The sequence below is a fragment of the Herpailurus yagouaroundi genome, unplaced genomic scaffold, assembly GCF_014898765.1.
Source record: "Herpailurus yagouaroundi ecotype Mexico unplaced genomic scaffold, PumYag 77, whole genome shotgun sequence".
In the NCBI taxonomy this organism is placed as follows: Eukaryota; Metazoa; Chordata; class Mammalia; order Carnivora; family Felidae; genus Herpailurus; species Herpailurus yagouaroundi.
Window position 1 is genome coordinate 21,113,300 of NW_024412388.1, and position 17,979 is coordinate 21,131,278.

Consider the following 17,979-nt stretch of genomic DNA (forward strand, 5'->3'; position numbering starts at 1 on the left):
GTGACCATTTTTGATATACTATATGCAAGGCCCCTTGTGAGATACAAAGACAGATAAACTTATCTACATAGAGAATAAACCCCAACATAACAGAAGACTGGACAGAATGGGATTCACAAATGGCTCTTATTCTCCACCCAGCCCTCTGGGCCAAACTAAGAGGGAAAGTAGGACTTGAAAAAGAGGGTTAGGCTGGTAAAGAAAAAGCAAGCGACCACTACACATCAAAGAACAGGGAGCAGAGGTGGGCCCCAATATCCCCAGATCAAGTCTACAAAATAGAAGCCAGGTAACTAATAAAATGTGACAAGTCCCAGACAGGACTCAGAATCTCCCCACAGACATTCAAGCCAGAATACACCTGCCACTAGTTGCAGCCAACCACATCAGGTTTAGCAGGAATTTGAATTCAGCAGTGGAACTTATGGGACTTTTAGCTAGATGACTTGGTCATTTCGTCCATGCAATAAAATGGCCCCACATTTTATGCACTGAATTTTTAGATACAAGTTATTTTATTTGGTGAGTTATACTGTACTTATAATGTAATCAAGTGTTTTATGTATCACATAAGTCTTAACAATAAAATACTGTAAGGAAGGGGTGTTTCAGAACAGGAAAGATTTTTTCCAGCTTTGGGGGAAAGCAAAATGAAGAAAGGCTGTGTGAGCTGAGCAGATAAAACGTGCAGAAATGGGACAGAATGGGTATTTAAGGAAAAGAGAAAAACTCTGGCAAAGGTATAGAGGAAGGAAAACAAGGGTTTAAGCTTGCAAGGACAAGAGATTATATTAAAGGATGTATGTAAAGGGGCGCGGCAAGAAAAAGAAAGACAGCAAAGACCTCGAACACCAGGCTAAAAGAGTTCAGACCAATCGGAAACAACTAGGAGTCACTGAAATTGTTGAGCAAAGAATGACAAGATCAGAGCTGTTCTTTAATAAAGATTAATTTGACATTGCTTTGTAACATGGATTAGAAAGGGGAGAAAGTCAAAACAGAGGTTCGGTTAAAAAATAGCTCTAATGCAATGGTTCATGTAAGTGCTAAAGATGTCTGAATTAAGATAGAAGGCATAGCAAATAAGGTGTTCTGAACGCAACAGGTATGTAAATATTTTTTGAGTAGGCAAATGAATTTGGAATATGCAACATATTCACATCTGTTCTTCCTAGTCAGATATGAGACCAAGAAATAGCTCAGGTTGTAGTTGTGAATCAAGTCACATGGGAAAAATTTTAAATCTTGGTGACTTCAAATGACTGATCTCCAGATATGCTAAATATCACAATATCCCTTTTTCGTATAGTGTCTTTATAGCTCAAAGTATTTTCTTATCTCCTTCATAATGATCTCAGAGAATAATAAGTTCAGTCATTTCACAGAAGAAAATCACATGAAGATGACTGGCCCAAAGGTGCTCTTAGTATTCCAGATCAGATTAGAATTTGAAGAACTCATTGAGTTGACCTTTTAGTTATTTCTTAACTGATTAAAAATTCAAAAGGTAAAAATGGGCACAAAAAGGAAAAAAAATTATCAGTTTTCTTTTTTTAACAGTCCCATGGGTATCACACACCTCTGTTACCAATTTCTTTGTGTTCTGCCTATGTAAGCACCTGGGAATTCATCCTACTTTAATAACACACCCATGTATATCAATTTATGTGCAGGCTCACCCTTTATTAACACACAATTGGTAGTCTGGCATATGCACGGTTCTGCACCTACTCATGCCGGAGATGACTAACTTATGGATCTTAAATGCTGATCTTACCTGTTGAAGGCCCAAAATGTTGCTTCTTAGTGACTGCAACCCACTAAGCCTAACTTCAAGCCTAGTTCTACTTTCAGGACATTCCTAAAACAATTAAGCTGAGAAGTCCCGCTAGAAGACTGGCTTGAGCTGTGTTTATTGATTTATCAAGGTAGACGAAAGCGAGAATGATCAGAGGTCAATCAGTATTATGCTTTGATAACTAACAGTATTTTCATTTTCAGTGACTATTCACTTAGAGCAAGCTCCTGGGCAACAGTGATCTATTCCAGGCAACTATCTACTTTTTCCAAGTATGTTACAGAGACTCTACATTTAGAGGGAATAAAAAAATTGGTGTAGGAACAGAAACAAGAGAGGTGAAATTAAGTTAAATGTCAACTTAATAAGCTAAGTATCAAATTAAATTTTGAAATGAACCTAAAGGCATATAGATTTTTGAAATAATTATTGAACTTACTTTGCAGAATACATTTGTGAGGTATAATCATTGGATGAGCGAGGGATGTAATCGGTGCATGTCATAACTGAAAGAAAGATATCACCAGGTAAAAAGTTAGAACATTCCAAAAATGAAATGAGAAAACCACATATCTCACTGTATAGTCTTTCAAATAACAGTATACAGCTTGGACATCAGAAATTGAGGAAGACTATGCAATACAAAATACTTCTCTCTTACAGTAATGGGTTTAGAGACTTTTAGAGACAGTGAAAGAAGCCAGAATGTGGGGGGTATGGAAAAGAGCTGAAGGTTAGTTCCAGCTCATCTCTAGCTTCATCCATCACTGAGCTAAAACCATAGATGAAGCAACCTCCTAAGTGTTCACTGTATTCACAGGCAAACTTCAAAAGTAAGATCCAGATCTAAGAAACCACAATGTATTTCTTCAGCTTGTTCATTCTCTGGGTGCTTCCACTATTCTGAGTAAAAGGCCCTAAGAATGACTTGCAGGAAGACAGATTTGGGGGGAAGTACCCAGTTGCATTAGAAAACTGTTGCTAGTGCTGTGTATAATGCAGCAAAAGATGCAAGTATGCTTCTATACCACTATTTTTTCAGCTTGTAGTTAAGGCTTTAAGTTTGGCAAAGCAAAGACAGATCCGAGGAACTGATGTGATTCTCTGATGAACCATCAAGTAAAGAGACTTTCACAGCTAGTGTCCTCTTTGACCCCGATGACTTCATCTAAAATAGCTTCTGTGAAGGCTGGACCCTCATGATTTCATCTGTAAATATTCAGCTCAAGTCTGACAGGTAGCAGAATCCTATTTATTAGGCACTATTTCAGGCCATGTTGTAGACAGAATTATATGATAAAGAACTTGTATCAGGCCCCTGAACTGTCCAAGAACTTCCTTTAACATCTATAAAGGAGGTTGCTCTATTATAGGGATTAAGAGTAAACCAGCTAACTTTACATCTAGCTGGGTTTCCCGAATGTCTGAAGTAAAAAGGGAACTCTGGTCATGATGAGGGAACAATTCATGCCCAACAGTGAGACAAATCAACATCTGTGAGTTAGGCATAAAAGATCTTATCCACTGTCATTGTTCAAGGTCTTTAAAAATACTAGAAATTAGGGGTGCCTGGGTGGCTCAGTTGGTTGGGCATCCGACTTCAGCTCAGGTCATGATCTCGCGGTTCGTGAGTTCGAGCCCGTGTCGGACTCTGTGCTGACAGCTCAGAGCGTGGAGCCTGCTTCAGATTCTGTGTCTCCCCCTCTCTCTGCCCCTCCCCTGCTCGCACTCTGTTTCTGTCTCTCAAACATGAACAAATGTTAAAAATTTTTTTTAAAAGTAGTTACTGTTGTAGATCACATTCATCCATAATCATTTTGACAAAAATGAAGGAGATCTCAATTAGGTCTAAAGTTCTTACCATCCATCACATAAAACATAATTTCATTTGAATTCTGCATAATGGTTCCTTCTCTGCTGACAAGTACTTTCAAAACCCCAACCCCTCGGGGCGCCTGGGTGGCGCAGTCGGTTAAGCGTCCGACTTCAGCCGGGTCATGATCTCGCGGTCCGGGAGTTCGAGCCCCGCGTCAGGCTCTGGGCTGATGGCTCAGAGCCTGGAGCCTGTTTCTGATTCTGTGTCTCCCTCTCTCTCTGCCCCTCCCCCGTTCATGCTCTGTCTCTCTCTGTCCCAAAAATAAATAAACGTTGAAAAAAAAAAAATTAAAAAAAAAAACAACCCCAACCCCTCTCCTTCTCTAATTTAATTTAATTCTCGAAGAGACTGACAAAACATCCTGGGAGATTTAGGTTCAATATTAACTTCTCTATAGAATGAATGAGGCTTTATCTTTGCTGGACTTAAGAACCATGAAAGGATTATAAACAGTCAAGGCATAAGCTGCTATAATACTAGAATAGCAGCAGTGAAGATGAGGCACAACCTTGAAACATATTCTGAAGGTAAAACTAACAGGACATTCTGATGGATTTGTATATAAGGAATGAGGAAAACGGGAATACAGGATAATTCCTATGTCTTCAACTTGAACAACTAGAGGGACGATGAAACCACTTCCTAAAATGGGGAAGTTTGGGACAAGAGGTTTGATAGGGGCTAAGGGAATAAAATACTTTCACACATTTTAAGTACGAATTTCCTTTCAGATATCTAAGTGGAAATGTCAAATAGGCAGTTAAATCAGGGGAGAGGTCAGACTGGAAATAAAAATTTGGAATTCATTAACAATGTATACAATATTTGTTTTATTTTTTAATGTTTATTTATTTTTGAGAGAAAGCGCAAATGAGTAGAGGAGGGACAGAGAGCGGGAGACATAAGGTCCAAAGTGGGCTCTATGCTGTCAGTGCAGAGCCCGATGTGGGGCTCAAACTCATGAACCGTCAGATCACGACCTGAGCTGAAGTCGGATGCTTAACCAACAGAGCCACCCAGGCACCCCAACAATGTATACAATATAATAATGTAATGGATGAGAGGATGCAGAAAGAGAAAAGATGGTGGACTCAAAATAAATCCTGAAGCCCACCTACATTCGGAGTTCAGACAGAGGAAGAAGGGCCAAGAAAGGAGAAAGGCAGGAGGAAAAATGGTGAGGCAGAATATGAGAAGAGAGAAACATGCACTAGAACTAGTACTCTCACAGTAACTGAAAATAACTGATGACCTTGACAAGAGCAATTTCATTGGAAGAGTGGTGACAGGAGCAAAATTTGAGAGGGCTGAAGAATTAATGGGAGACAAGAAAACAAAAGGGCAACTCTAGGGGCTCCTGGGTGGCTCAGTCGGTAGAACATCCGACTTCGGCTCAGGTCATGATCTCACGGTTTGTGAGTTCAAGCCCTGCGACGGGCTCTGTGCTGACAGCTCAGAGCCTGGAGCCTGCTTCGGATTCTGTGTCTCCCTCTCTCTCTGCTCCTTTCTCTCTCTCTCTCTCTCTCTCTCTCTCTCTCTCTCTCTCAAAAATAAACATTAAAAAAAAATTAAAAAGAAAAAAGAAAAGAAAAAAGAAAAGAAAAGGGCAACTCTTTCCAGAGGTTCCAATGGGTCATGGGACAAAGAAAAGGCATGAAACTAGTGGGGAATGCAGAACCAAAGGAAGATTTTGTTTGTGTTTTAAGACCACAGATACTGGGTCATGTCTCTTTCCTGAGAGGAAGAATTAAGAAGAGAAGAAGAATGTGGGGCACCTGGGTGGCTCAGTCAGTTAACCATCCAACTCTTGATTTCGGCTCAGATCATGATCTCACAGTTCATGTGACCAAGCCCTGTACTGGGCTGTGTGCTGACAGCGTAGAGCCTGCTTGGGATTCTCTCTCTGCCCCTCCCCCCACTTACGTGCACATTTTCTCTCTCAAAATAAATAAACTTAAAAAAAATGTTTAAAAGAAGAGAAGAAGAATGTGATGATACAGGAGTGGTCTTAGGGGAGGGTAAGAAGGGATTGGACACAGAGCACAAAAGGTCTTACCTCTGGAGCAAGAATACTATTTCCATTCTGATGAGAATGAAGCAAGAAAACACGGGTACAAACACAGGTAGGCTTGAAGATTTGGTGGTAGAGGGATGATAAGGGAGTTTCTTGTCTGACAACTGCTATTTGCAAAGGAGCCATCAATTAAGGATGAGGAAAGGTGAGTGAGGGTATAGGTACTTTAAGAGGAAAAGAGGTGGGGCGCCTGGGTGGCTCAGTTGGTCAAGCGTCCGACTTCAGCTCGGGTCACGATCTCGCGGTCCGTGGGTTCGAGCCCCGCGTCAGGCTCTGGGCTGATGGCTCAGAGCCTGAAGCCTGCTTCCGATTCTGTGTCTCCCTCTCTCTCTGCCCCTCCCCCATTCATGCTCTGTCTCTCTCTGTCCCCAAAATAAATAAACATTTAAAAAAAAAATTAAAAAAAAAAAAAAGAGGTGTGAATTACCAAAAGGTAAAACTCATTAAGGAAATGGGGAAATGCAATAGGATTTCTAAGCATGATGGGTGCCTACTTGAGGCGTTGTAATAAGTCAACTAGGTATATAATTTAGCCAATATTTAGCTATTTGAATACACTATGGAGAAGATGGGGAGTTATATTAAATTAGCAAGAAGGGTTAGCAAGGAGAGGCTTTGCAAGAAGGCTTAGCAAGAATAGCTCAAGAGGCAAAGTTACTGAAGGTATCTGTAATAGAGTTATTATAATAAAGAGCCACAGAATATCTGCTGAGTAAAATGGGACATCAAGGCAGGCAGATGTGATGATGGGTACTGACTGGATAAGTCATCTACATGGATTTTGAAATCACTAAGAACAGTAAGGGTTTGGATGGAGAAGAAAACAAAGATCTAGTTTTTAAAGAGCAAAATGACTAGGAGTTCAGTCTAGGGTAAAAAGAAAGGTAGGGGGAGGCATAAATATAGACTTCAAAGGAACTAGAGTTTTTGAAGGAAAAAAGAGAAAAATCATTTAGAAGCAGCAAGAGATTCAACTTAATTCCTGGCCTTCGAATATAAAAGGAACAGGTTTATTTCTTGGGGATGAGTGGGACATTAAAAAAATTAGAGAGACTTTTCACTGATTAGAGCAGTTTCCCACAGAATGAACAGTTTCTCACATGCATCAGAATCACCTAGCTATCTTCTTAAAAATATAGATTCCCATCCACATCAGATCTATTGAATGTGATAATCTATGAAAATGAGGCTGGAATTCTACACTACAAATAAGCACTCCAGATGATTCTTAAGTATGCTAAAAGTTTGAGAACCACTAGAATAATATATACAACTCAAGACATATCATTTTCTAATATATGGAAGTATATAAGGTTAAGTATAACCTGTTAAGAGAAGAAACATCCCCTAAACAAGTATCTTGTTAAAGAATACAATAAAGAATACAAATTTAGGGGCGCCTGGGTGGCACAGTCGGTTAAGCGTCCGACTTCAGCCAGGTCACGATCTCGCGGTCCGGGGGTTCGAGCCCCGCGTCAGGCTCTGGGCTGATGGCTCGGAGCCTGGAGCCTGTTTCCGATTCTGTGTCTCCCTCTCTCTATGCCCCTCCCCCCTTCATGCTCTGTCTCTCTGTCCCAAAAATAAATAAACGTTGAAAAAAAAATTAAAAAAAAAAAAAAGAATACAAATTTATTCTTTTAAAGTGTGTGGTAAAATATGGAGGGGCAATGAGATTTAATTTCAGGGAGCACTATTTGCCCTATGGAGGCAATCTGGAGGAGTATGTGGGTATGCCAGAGAAACTTACATCTCTGCAAGAATAAATCAGAACACTCTACAAACTTTTGCCCATGCATGAATGCATCTGTTCTATCAGAGAAAGTAGGCTGGTAAGTGGAGGATGTATCTTATTGAGCTGGATCTCCCTTAGGGCCCACTATTAATCTCGGGTTCTGAGGGGATTACTTTTCTTTTTTGGCATAAATTGACAGGTAGAATCATTTGGTTATTAGAAAGGTGGAAAAACATGAAAACCTCCAGAAGAGCAATCAGAGGTTGGCCTACAAACTTTTCTGATGGTAAGGCATATTACCTATAGAACATCCAACTTCTTTTTTTTTTTTTTAATTTTTTTTTAATGTTTATTTATTTTTGAGACAGAGAGAGACAGAGCATGAACGGGGGACGGGCAGAGAGAGAGGGAGACACAGAATCTGAAGCAGGCTCCAGACTCTGAGCTGTCAGCACAGAGCCCAACGCGGGGCTTGAACTCACAGACCGTGAGATCATGACCTGAGCCAAAGTTGGAGGCTCAACCGACTGAGCCACCCAGGCGCCCCAAGAACATCCAACTTCAAAACAAAAATAAAGTCAAGTGTGACTCCTCAGGTAAGTGGATTCCATGCAATTTTGTCCCTCAGCTGGTATGTCAATAAAGTTTATATGGGAGCACGGGGATGAACACACACACACACACACACACACACACACACACACACACACACACACGGAAAGGAAAGGCTTCTGTACATATGGGACAAAAAAGGCAGTCAGTGAAAACCAATTATAAAAGAACAGCATTACCTATAGGAATACCTCTTCCATCATGCACAGAATATAGTACTTACTTTCCTCTGACATGGTAAGGTTTGAAGCAAGGCTTGAAGTTTCAGGTTTCTGATCACTGACTTCAGGGCTGCTCACTTGACTGAGAGAACCAAAATGAATACATTAGTCCCTCGTGGACTTGCTGCATTGCTTAAAGTGATTACATCAAACCCATTTCTTCCTAGGCTATACAAGTAGGAGGCAAAGTAAGTCTTCCTCATGGTATTATTATTATTGGTTTTAGCAGCTACCTGAAGAGCTAGGGTCAAGTGTAGTGTACCCTCAGTATGTGACTGTTCTTTCTCGTATCACTAGACCCTTCCGCTTTCATATCATTCAGAAATTCTAGCTAAGTTATAGGCAAATCAGAGTTTTTCTAACGACCATGTGGTAGGGAAAAAAAAAACAACCACCTCCACAACACTTAAAACTGCACTGTTGGGGCGCCTGGGTGGCGCAGTCAGTTAAGCGTCCGACTTCAGCCAGGTCACGATCTCGCGGTCCGTGAGTTCGAGCCCCGCGTCGGGCTCTGGGCTGATGGCTCAGAGCCTGGAGCCCGTTTCTGATTCTGTGTCTCCCTCTCTCTCTGCCCCTCCCCCGTTCATGCTCTGTCTCTCTCTGTCCCAAAAATAAATAAACGTTGGGAAAAAAAAAAAAAAACTGCACTGTTGCTTTGTTTCCAAAGTTCCACAGGGAAGTAGAGAGATGTCTGATTTCAGAAAGTGATTCTCATAATCACTTGAAAAGTTTTTTCAAATTACATATGCTTGCTTCCCAGAAGGGGATTCTGAACCTTAAAATGGCTCGTTCTGCTATATTTTTCTTCTCTAATTAAAAAATGTTTTTCTAAATTTGTTATCATATCCCAGACGGAACAATACCTTTTTTTTTTTTTTTTAAGTTATAAGGGAAATTCAGAGAAATTGCAAAAGGTAAATCACATAAACTGGAAGAACAAGTCATTATGTCACACACTTTAATGTTGGCAAGATTCTCACTGAAATTCTGGAATGGAGATTTTACTAACTAACTCCCTCTTCCTTCTACTTTATTTTCCACTCTTTACTTATTCCCTCAACTACCAGGTTAGCATAATGATTAAGACTACAGATTCTAGAGCCAGACTGCTTGCGTTCATATTCCACTCTGCCAAAACTAGCTTAATGACTTTGGGTACTTCTTTGCACTCCAGTTTCAACTGTCAAAGAGGGATAATAATAGAGCCTAACTCATAGGGTAGTTGTAGGGATTAGTTAATATATAAAAAGTACTGAGAGACTAGAACACAGACAATTTAACTGTAGCCATTATTATTATATTACAACTTCTCCCCAGCCCAGGCATCCTTTCCATATTCGTGTTTCCTAGAAAGAAATCCACTTTGCTATTCTACACTCCAGGGAGAAGTAGAGGACACTGTACGAGAGGCTCCATATATCTGGAAAGGTAAGACTGACTAATAAAAAACAAGAATAGTTTCTACGCAGCAAAACTTTTAAAATAAATGTTATTTATATTAAAAATACACAACATCAAAATTTTTAATGTTTATTTATTTTTGAGAGAGAGAGAGAGAGAGAGAGAGAGAGAGAGAGAGAGAATGAGTGGGGAAGGGGCAGAGAGAGAGGGAGACAGAGAATCCAAAGCAGGTTCTGCACTGTCAGCAGAGAGCCCAGTGCAGGGCCTGAACTCACAAACCATGAGATCATGATTTGGGCTGAAGTCAGATGCTCTACCGACTGAGCCACATGGATACCACCACAGCATCAAAATTCTTAAGGCTCTCATATCTTTTCTGAATGGACCACTAATATTCAAGTGTAATATCAATATAGTTTTTTTTTTTTCCTGGTATACTCTGAATGTTCAAACAACTTTTCCTCAAATGTAATTAACTTTTTATTTATTTTTAAAAATTTTTAAATGTTTATTTATATTTGAGAGAGAGACAGACAGACAGAGAGCAAGCAGGGGAGGAGCAGAGAGAGGGGGAGAAAGAATCCAAAGCAGGCTCCAAGCTCTGAGCTGTCAGCAGGGATGAAACCAAGAGTCGGATGCCCAATTGGACTGAACCACCCAGGTGCCCCTAGTACTTTGTTAAACATTTAAAATTTTAGATCTAGGGGGCGCCTGGGTGGTTCAGTAGGTTAAGTGTCCGACTTTGGCCCAGGTCATGATCTTGCAGTCTGTGAGTTCGAGCCCCACATGGGGCTCTGTGCTGACAGCTTGGAGCCTGGAGTCTGCTTCTGATTCTGTATCTCCCTCCACTTGCACTCTGTCTGTCCCTCTCAAAAATAAACATTAAAAAAATTTTTAAAAAATAAATAAAATTATTAAATCTAGAAAAATTATGTACTATCTCAACATCTATTTTCACAGTTATATAAACATAAATTTTGCTTAATAGTTGTGCATGGGGAAAAAAAAAAAGATGTTCTCAAATAAAAGGACTTTTCCCTCTAAAAAGCAAAAACACCCAAACTCTTCAAAAAGTGAGGAGCATCACAAATGCTTGATTCTTATTCAGTAGAACTCTTGTCAATAATCAACACAGGGGCACTTGGATGGCTCAGTTGGTTAAGCATCCGACTCTGGTTTTGGCTCAGGCCATGATCTCATGGTTCATGGGTTCGAGCCCCATGTCAGGTTCCATGCTGTCTCTCCCTCTCTCTCTGCTCATTCCCTTCTCTCTCTCGCTCTCTCTGATAAATAATCAACACAATCAACCAATAATGAATAAACAAAATTAGGTTTGGATGTACAATGGAATATTATTCAGCCTTAAAAAGGAAGGAAATCCTGACACATGCTATGACATAAATGAACCCTGAAGACACTAAATAAAACAAGCCAGTCACATAAAGACAAATACTGTCTGATTCCACTAAAAGGAGGTACTCAGAGTAGTCAAAATCACAGAGACAAAGTAGAACAGTGGTTGCCAGCAGTTAGGAGAACAGGGAAATGGGGAACTATTATTTAATGAATACAGAGTTTCAGTTTAGGAAGATGAAAAAAGTTCTAGAGATGGATGGTGGTGATGGTTGCACAACAATGTGAATATAATAATGCCGCTGATTTATACACTTAAAAATGAATGAATGAAGTTTATGTTATATATATTTTATCATAATAAAGAAACTGAAGGAGAGAGAAGGGATAATTATAGGAAAAGACAAAGGTGGTAGGTTCCATAATATAACTGGAAGGATCAGCCTTAGATATAAGCAGAGGAATTAACTTCAGAGGATAGGGTAAAAGAGAATATTGTAGAGAAGCAGATAAATGGGTAGATGTGGTGACAGACAAATGAGATAGTTTCTATCTAAATGTTTCTAAGTTCTCTTTGAATTAGGGAGCAAGATCCCCAGCTGGGTAAATGGGAGCAAAGTAAAGGGCAAGAAAGATGAAAGGAAGGGGAGGAGGCAGGAGGCAAGGAGGAAGGGAGGGAGGGAAAGAAAGATGATTTTACAGCCTAGGATAAAACACACTAGGAAGGGTGGCTGGACCACCAGGAGTGCTTAAGTGCCTGTTTGCGATGTAATCATAAATGAAAACAGTTTTGTGTTTTTCTCTGACAATGTTCAGGTGACTGGAAGTAAGAATGGAATAGGTGAACAGGTGGTCTACCCAGGGTTGTGGTTTTGCTAAGGAAGCATGACACAGGGGAAAAGGAGAACAAGGTAGAAATGTTTGCAAGGGACTGATTAATAGATCTTATAATTTAAAAAGCATAACAAAAATATTGAAATCTTTGTGGGAAGCGTCAATGGGTAAGAGTGAAAATATGATAGCTCATTTAACGGAAAATGTACAGGAAGATATCACATGGCTAGTGTGGCAGTAGTATACATGAGCTGGAATGGAGTGTGTGGTACCAAAAGAGTAGGATTCTGGAAGTTCAGATGTTAGAGGTGGTGCAGTTACTGGTTCATAGACAAACAGAAGTAAGGACTGTGGAAGACTGAAAACTATGGTGTTGTGGAAGCCGGAGTATGAGGGGCAAAGAAGCTGTCTCTTATCTACAGGGAGTGGAGCTAATGATTAAGGCATCCCATGTCCATTTGGTGATTAATGCCAAATCCTTTGGATTTCCCTTATTTCTGCTTCTTTTTCCCATTTTGTACCCTCTACATCTGACTGAAGAATGTTTACCATCATGTCTCTTCCGTATATTGCAGGACCTGATAGATAACATGAGTTCAGTACAAATTCCTAAACAAATAATGAATGAATAAGACAAAAATCAGCACTTATTTGTTTCAAGGACAAACCAGTGGAAGGATATTTTCACCTTAAACTAAATAATTTCAAAACCTAAAGACTGATGCTAAAATTCAAAACTAGAGTAGTCAACCCAAAATGTACCCATATACTTATAAATAGCAGGTGAAAAAAAACTAAGTAGGTCATTAAAAAGAAATTCAACTTTTCATACCTTAAAGTTTGCTCTCCTGATTCCTGCATCTTGGCTTTTTTCACCTGCAAAAATAAATATACAAAGGCATCAATATAGTGCTCTGTTTCTGAAATCATCTACCTATTCAAATGGCAGGCTGATATTAACTAATAATTTACAGGGTAACTATTTCATTTTGTTTTGTTTACATTTATTTAATTAACCTTTGTTATATTTTAGAGTTAGAGATGGGCTTCTTTGTTTTTCACATGAGCTCTTTCTTTTCAATGAAAAAATTGTTTTTCAGATTCAAGGTAAAATGTTTACCAGGATTTTTACTCAAGATACAATGTTTACCAGAGTAAAGTATCCAAACTTGGGTACAAATTAGTTGGTTTTAATCATAATTATATTATCAAACAGTAAGTATGGCATATTCAACAACATCAACTCATTTATTACTTTATGAAACAGAAATGTCTTTATACTTAAATTACATGCCAAAAATAAAGATAAATTCTTATCAGGTTATGAGTAATTTAAAAAATATTCTTTATGTTATTCTGTTTTATTCCAGATTTTCATCTTTTTCTAATTCATTCTGAGGTAAAAGCATTTCCACTGAAACAGTTTAAGAATCCCAAACAGAAGATCAACAACATTTAACAGTACCAGTGGATTTCCTTGCTTTCATATATATTACAAAGAATCTGATTTTAGAGTTCTCTGATTAGAATAACTAGTCACAGTAGAAACATGCTTAGTATGCTTAGCCATACAAAATTACAAAATTATGGATTGAGAGTATCTCAAGCTAATAAAAAGCTGAAAATCTACTAAATAATCTTAAACAAAAATATCAGGTGGGAATATAGCTATTTAATATGATTAAATTTAACATTTCAGACATTGTTTGCCTTGATTTGGGCAATTATGTCCCCCTGTAAACCAGAGATAGGAAGCATCCGCTGCCTGGCATTCCAAGCAGGTAAACTAACTAAAAAAGATACAGACAGATATTACAAAAGTACGGGTTGAAACAGTACAATCCAGAAACCGAATGTAAAATAGTGTAGCTACTTTGGAAAAGTTTAGTAGTTCCTCAAGGGATTAAATACAGAGTTACCATATAATCCAGCAATTTGACTCCTAGCTATATAACCAAAAACCAAAAAAACAAACAAACAAAAAAAAAAAAAAAAAGGAAAAAGAAAAAAAAGAAAGAAAACATATGTCCAGGAATGTTCCTAACAACATTATTCAAAATAGCCAAAAAGTGAAAACAACCCCAATGCTCATGAATAAACAGATAAATGGATAAATAAAATGTTAAAATAATGATAAATAAAACAATGAATGATAAATAAAATAAATTCATACAGTATTATTCAGCAATAAAAGGGAATGAAGTACTGGTACATAATATATGCTGCAATGTAAATGAATCCTAAAAAGATTATGCTAAGTGGAGAACGCCAGTCACAAAGAACCACATAATGTATGATTCCATTTACATGAAATGTCTACAAACAGGCAAATTTTTAGACAGAAGTTAGATCAGTAGTTACCTAGGGCTGCAGGGGATGAGGGAGTTGGGGGGTGGCTGCCAATGGGTATGGAGTTTCTTTTTGGAATGATGAAAATGTTTTAAAATTGATTCTAGTGATCACTAAAAAACATTGCGAATATATTAAAAACCACTACTTTACGGGGCGCATGGATGGCTCAGTCGGTTAAGCGTCCGACTTCAGCTCAGGTCACGATCTCGCGGTCCGTGAGTTCGAGCCCCGTGTCAGGCTCTGTGCTGACAGCCCAGAGCCTGGAGCCTGCTTCTGATTCTGTGTCTCCCTCTCTCTCTGACCCTCCCCCGTTCATGCTCTGTCTCTCTCTGTCTCAAAAATAAATAAACGTTAAAAAAAAATTTTTTTTTTTAAATAAAAACACTACTTTAAAATGGGTATGTCGGGGCGCCTGGGTGGCGCAGTCGGTTAAGCGTCCGACTTCAGCCAGGTCACGATCTCGCCGTCTGTGAGTTCGAGCCCCGCGTCAGGCTCTGGGCTGATGGCTCGGAGCCTAGAGCCTGTTTCCGATTCTGTGTCTCCCTCTCTCTCTGCCCCTCCCCCGTTCATGCTCTGTCTCTCTCTGTCCCAAAAATAAATAAACGTTGAAAAAAAAAATTTTTTTAAAAACGATATAATCTTATGGGCATGTTATAACTGAAGACAACATAAAAAAAAAAAAAGAACCAATGGCAAATTTGTGAAATCAGGGTTCTATTTGTACCTCTGCTAAAAAAAAAAAAAAAAAAAAATCATGCCTTAAAGGAAAGGAAATATCCATGTTTTGTTTCAAGCATTTCCTTACTCTGATTTTTCAGATGATCAAGGCTGGCTTTGCACTGATGTCTCTAAGTTTTAGGCTTATGGTATAAAACTGCTATTAGTCTGGAGGAACAGAACTCATTTGAAAGAAGTTAGGTACTTGCTTATAAATATGGGAATAAAAACATTTTTAAACTTTGAGGTATGCTATCCTTTACCTAAGTTTATCCTCCTTGATAAAGAAGACACAAAAGAAATCAGGGTGTTGAGTCAAGAAGTTGTCTCTTCACCACCTGTTCTACCTCTTCTTCTCCTTCCCCTCCAAGTCCAAAACACAATTTTAAAGTCCTTTTTATTGTTCTCAAAAATGGTTCCCAAGCTACACTCCTGTTCTACATCCTAGCCTGGAGAGTATACTATGGTTATAAAGCATTTGCCACTTGTGTTGTCTACAGTAAGCATTAGTAATTTCTTTTTAACATTTTAATACAAAAGGCATACATGCTCTTATTTTTAAAAATTCAAACCATTCAGGTATGTATAAAATAGAAAAGACTTCATTCTGCCTCATTCCTCCATGAAATAATCAGTATTAAGTTTGCTGTATATTCTTCTAAAATTTTTCCTATGCATGTAGGTCCTTTCAAAACTTGAATTCAGAGAGCACCCCTGATAGCCATAAAAGCAGGTATTTTTATGTGCTTCCAGCTTAGCAGGGACAATCTTGGTTTATACCTCTTATTCCGGAACCAAGTCTGTTTAATGTCCCCTTTTACTCTTCAAAAGAGTTCCAGTTTGGACAATAATACAACTGTTTCAGAGTATTTGAAAAAGATAAAGACTGGGGGTCAAGGAAGGGGAAAGACAATAATTTCAAGGTAACTGGTGAACACAGAGTGAACCATTTCCAAATGCAGAAGACTGAGGATTGATCGGCAATAATCAATTGACAGAAAACCCAAAGCTAAAATTTATGTTGCACGTCAACAATGACCTGAATAAAGCTTAAGACAGGGCAAGTAATTAGTAAAGAAATAAGAAAGGGATAATTCAGCAGGAAAGAGACAAGAAGAGATAGTGAGATTAAAATAATTCTTGTAATAATGTCACTAGTAACATCTATATATACAAGTAACAGTAGGGTTAAAACTCTTGGTTTTATTTATCATCATTAACTTGGAATAGAATCATTCTTTCTACTCAAATTTTAGACCTCTACTACAGCCTGTGAAGACTTGTTTTTCTCTTCAAAGTATAACATTTACTCTTTCCATTCTAATTATTTTGAACAGTTCTTAAATATTCTGTTTTGTCAGATTCTGTATTTGTCCATTTGGCAGCCATTAGTCACAGGGCCAAACTAAGGACCAAGCTGTGTACATCTTCCCTGTGATCCAGAGCCCATACTCTGATCCATCTCCTTTATCCAACTTACACACCAAGCCAATACTTCCCCTGCACTGAGTCACCCCAGAGCCAGACACCAGCACCCAGTAACATCCTTGATACCCCAAAAGCCCTTGGAATTATTCAGACTACACAAACCTAAATCGTTTACCCTGCCTTGCCTTGCCTCTGGAAACTCCAATAATGGCTATGGCCTATGCTTTCCCCTAGCTCCTTTTTGCCTCCTAACTGACACTGGTGCCTCCCCCTGTGGCCCTGTGTGACGTGCCATGCCTTTCACTTTTAAGGACATTAAGCTTTTCCTTCAATGGCACTGACTTCCCTGTGTTATCACTCAGTTACCTTTAAAAATTAAGACCCAAGGGGCGCCTGGGTGGCTTAGTCAGTTAAGCCATCGACTTTGGCTCAGGCCATGATCTCATGGTTTGTGTGTTCAAGCCTTGCGTCGGGCTCTGTGATGACACTGCAGAGCCTGCTTGGTTTCTCTCTCTCCCTCTCTCTATCCCTCTCCCACTTGTTCTCTCTCTCTCTCTCTCTCTCTCTCCCCCTCTAAGATAAGATAAGATAAGATAAGATAAGATAAGATAAGATAAGATAAGATAAGATAAGATAAGATAAAAAATAAAAATTAAGGCCCAGGAACAAATCAATAAAAAAATGATGCTCTGTGACAATCACCCTTTATAGTCAGCAGAAAATGTTTTTAAAATGGTTTCATTTCTCACCTTCTTAAGTAACAAACAGGTTTTGGACATCATGTTATAGAAACTGAATAGAAGAGCAAGGAAATAAAGCAGAGTAGAAAAGACAACTCACCAGCAGGTCAGCCTCACAATTCTACTTTAAATACATAAGGAGTTACTAACAACAATACCCATTTCAACAGTATGTCAACACATAAGTCTTTTGAAACTAGACCTCTTGACCAGACTTCTGTCTTACTACATTAAAAACTCAATGCCATCATTTTCTTTGGTACATTTAATGTCTCTAACCCAGCTATTTGTTCTCACAGTACATATCCTAGGACCACTGCTGAGGATGATTTTTAATTCTACCATTTCCTTGATTATTGATGTCCCAACAGGGATAAGGGATGACATTTCAAATGTCTCAAGGTCATTTTACCAATTGCTGTATCTTTCTGGTTTTATACTTGCCTTAAGTGAGAGGGCTAAAAGAAAAATGGCAAAGTAATCATCAGTATGTACTTCTCAACATAAAGAAAATATTAAAAATGTATTAAAGGACTTCTTGTGAGCACATGTCCATCTTTCTGTGATATAAAGAATACATCTGGAACATGAAAAACATACCCTATTACCTGCTTTCAAAATTCAAATTTTTCTAAGCTGGATTTTCATAAAGGTAAACATGTATCATTCTGCATTCTTCCTTCATATAAAATGCAAGAGGCTCATTCTGGATAGTAAACTGACTCAGTATTTATCTAACTTCAGAAAAATCTCAACACAAAAGAAAAACATCCTTTAATACAAAAGTATCTACGAGAATGATTACTATTGCCTTTCCTTATTTATCTATCTATCTATCTAT

The 17,979-nt window shown here is 38.6% G+C and overlaps 1 protein-coding gene across 3 annotated transcripts in view; it reads right to left on the reverse strand.

Moving 5' to 3' along the window:
• The window catches only part of EYA3 (EYA transcriptional coactivator and phosphatase 3), a 102,994-nt gene that overhangs the window by 52,766 nt on the left and 32,249 nt on the right, over positions 1-17,979 (reverse strand). For all 3 annotated transcript variants that reach the window (XM_040466571.1, XM_040466577.1, XM_040466565.1), the window contains exons 3-5: positions 12,734-12,777; positions 8,316-8,395; positions 2,238-2,304 (exon numbers count right to left, since the gene is read on the reverse strand). In XM_040466571.1, the coding sequence (XP_040322505.1) occupies positions 2,238-2,304; positions 8,316-8,395; positions 12,734-12,777 (191 nt within the window). The remainder of the gene's footprint in view (positions 1-2,237; positions 2,305-8,315; positions 8,396-12,733; positions 12,778-17,979) is intronic.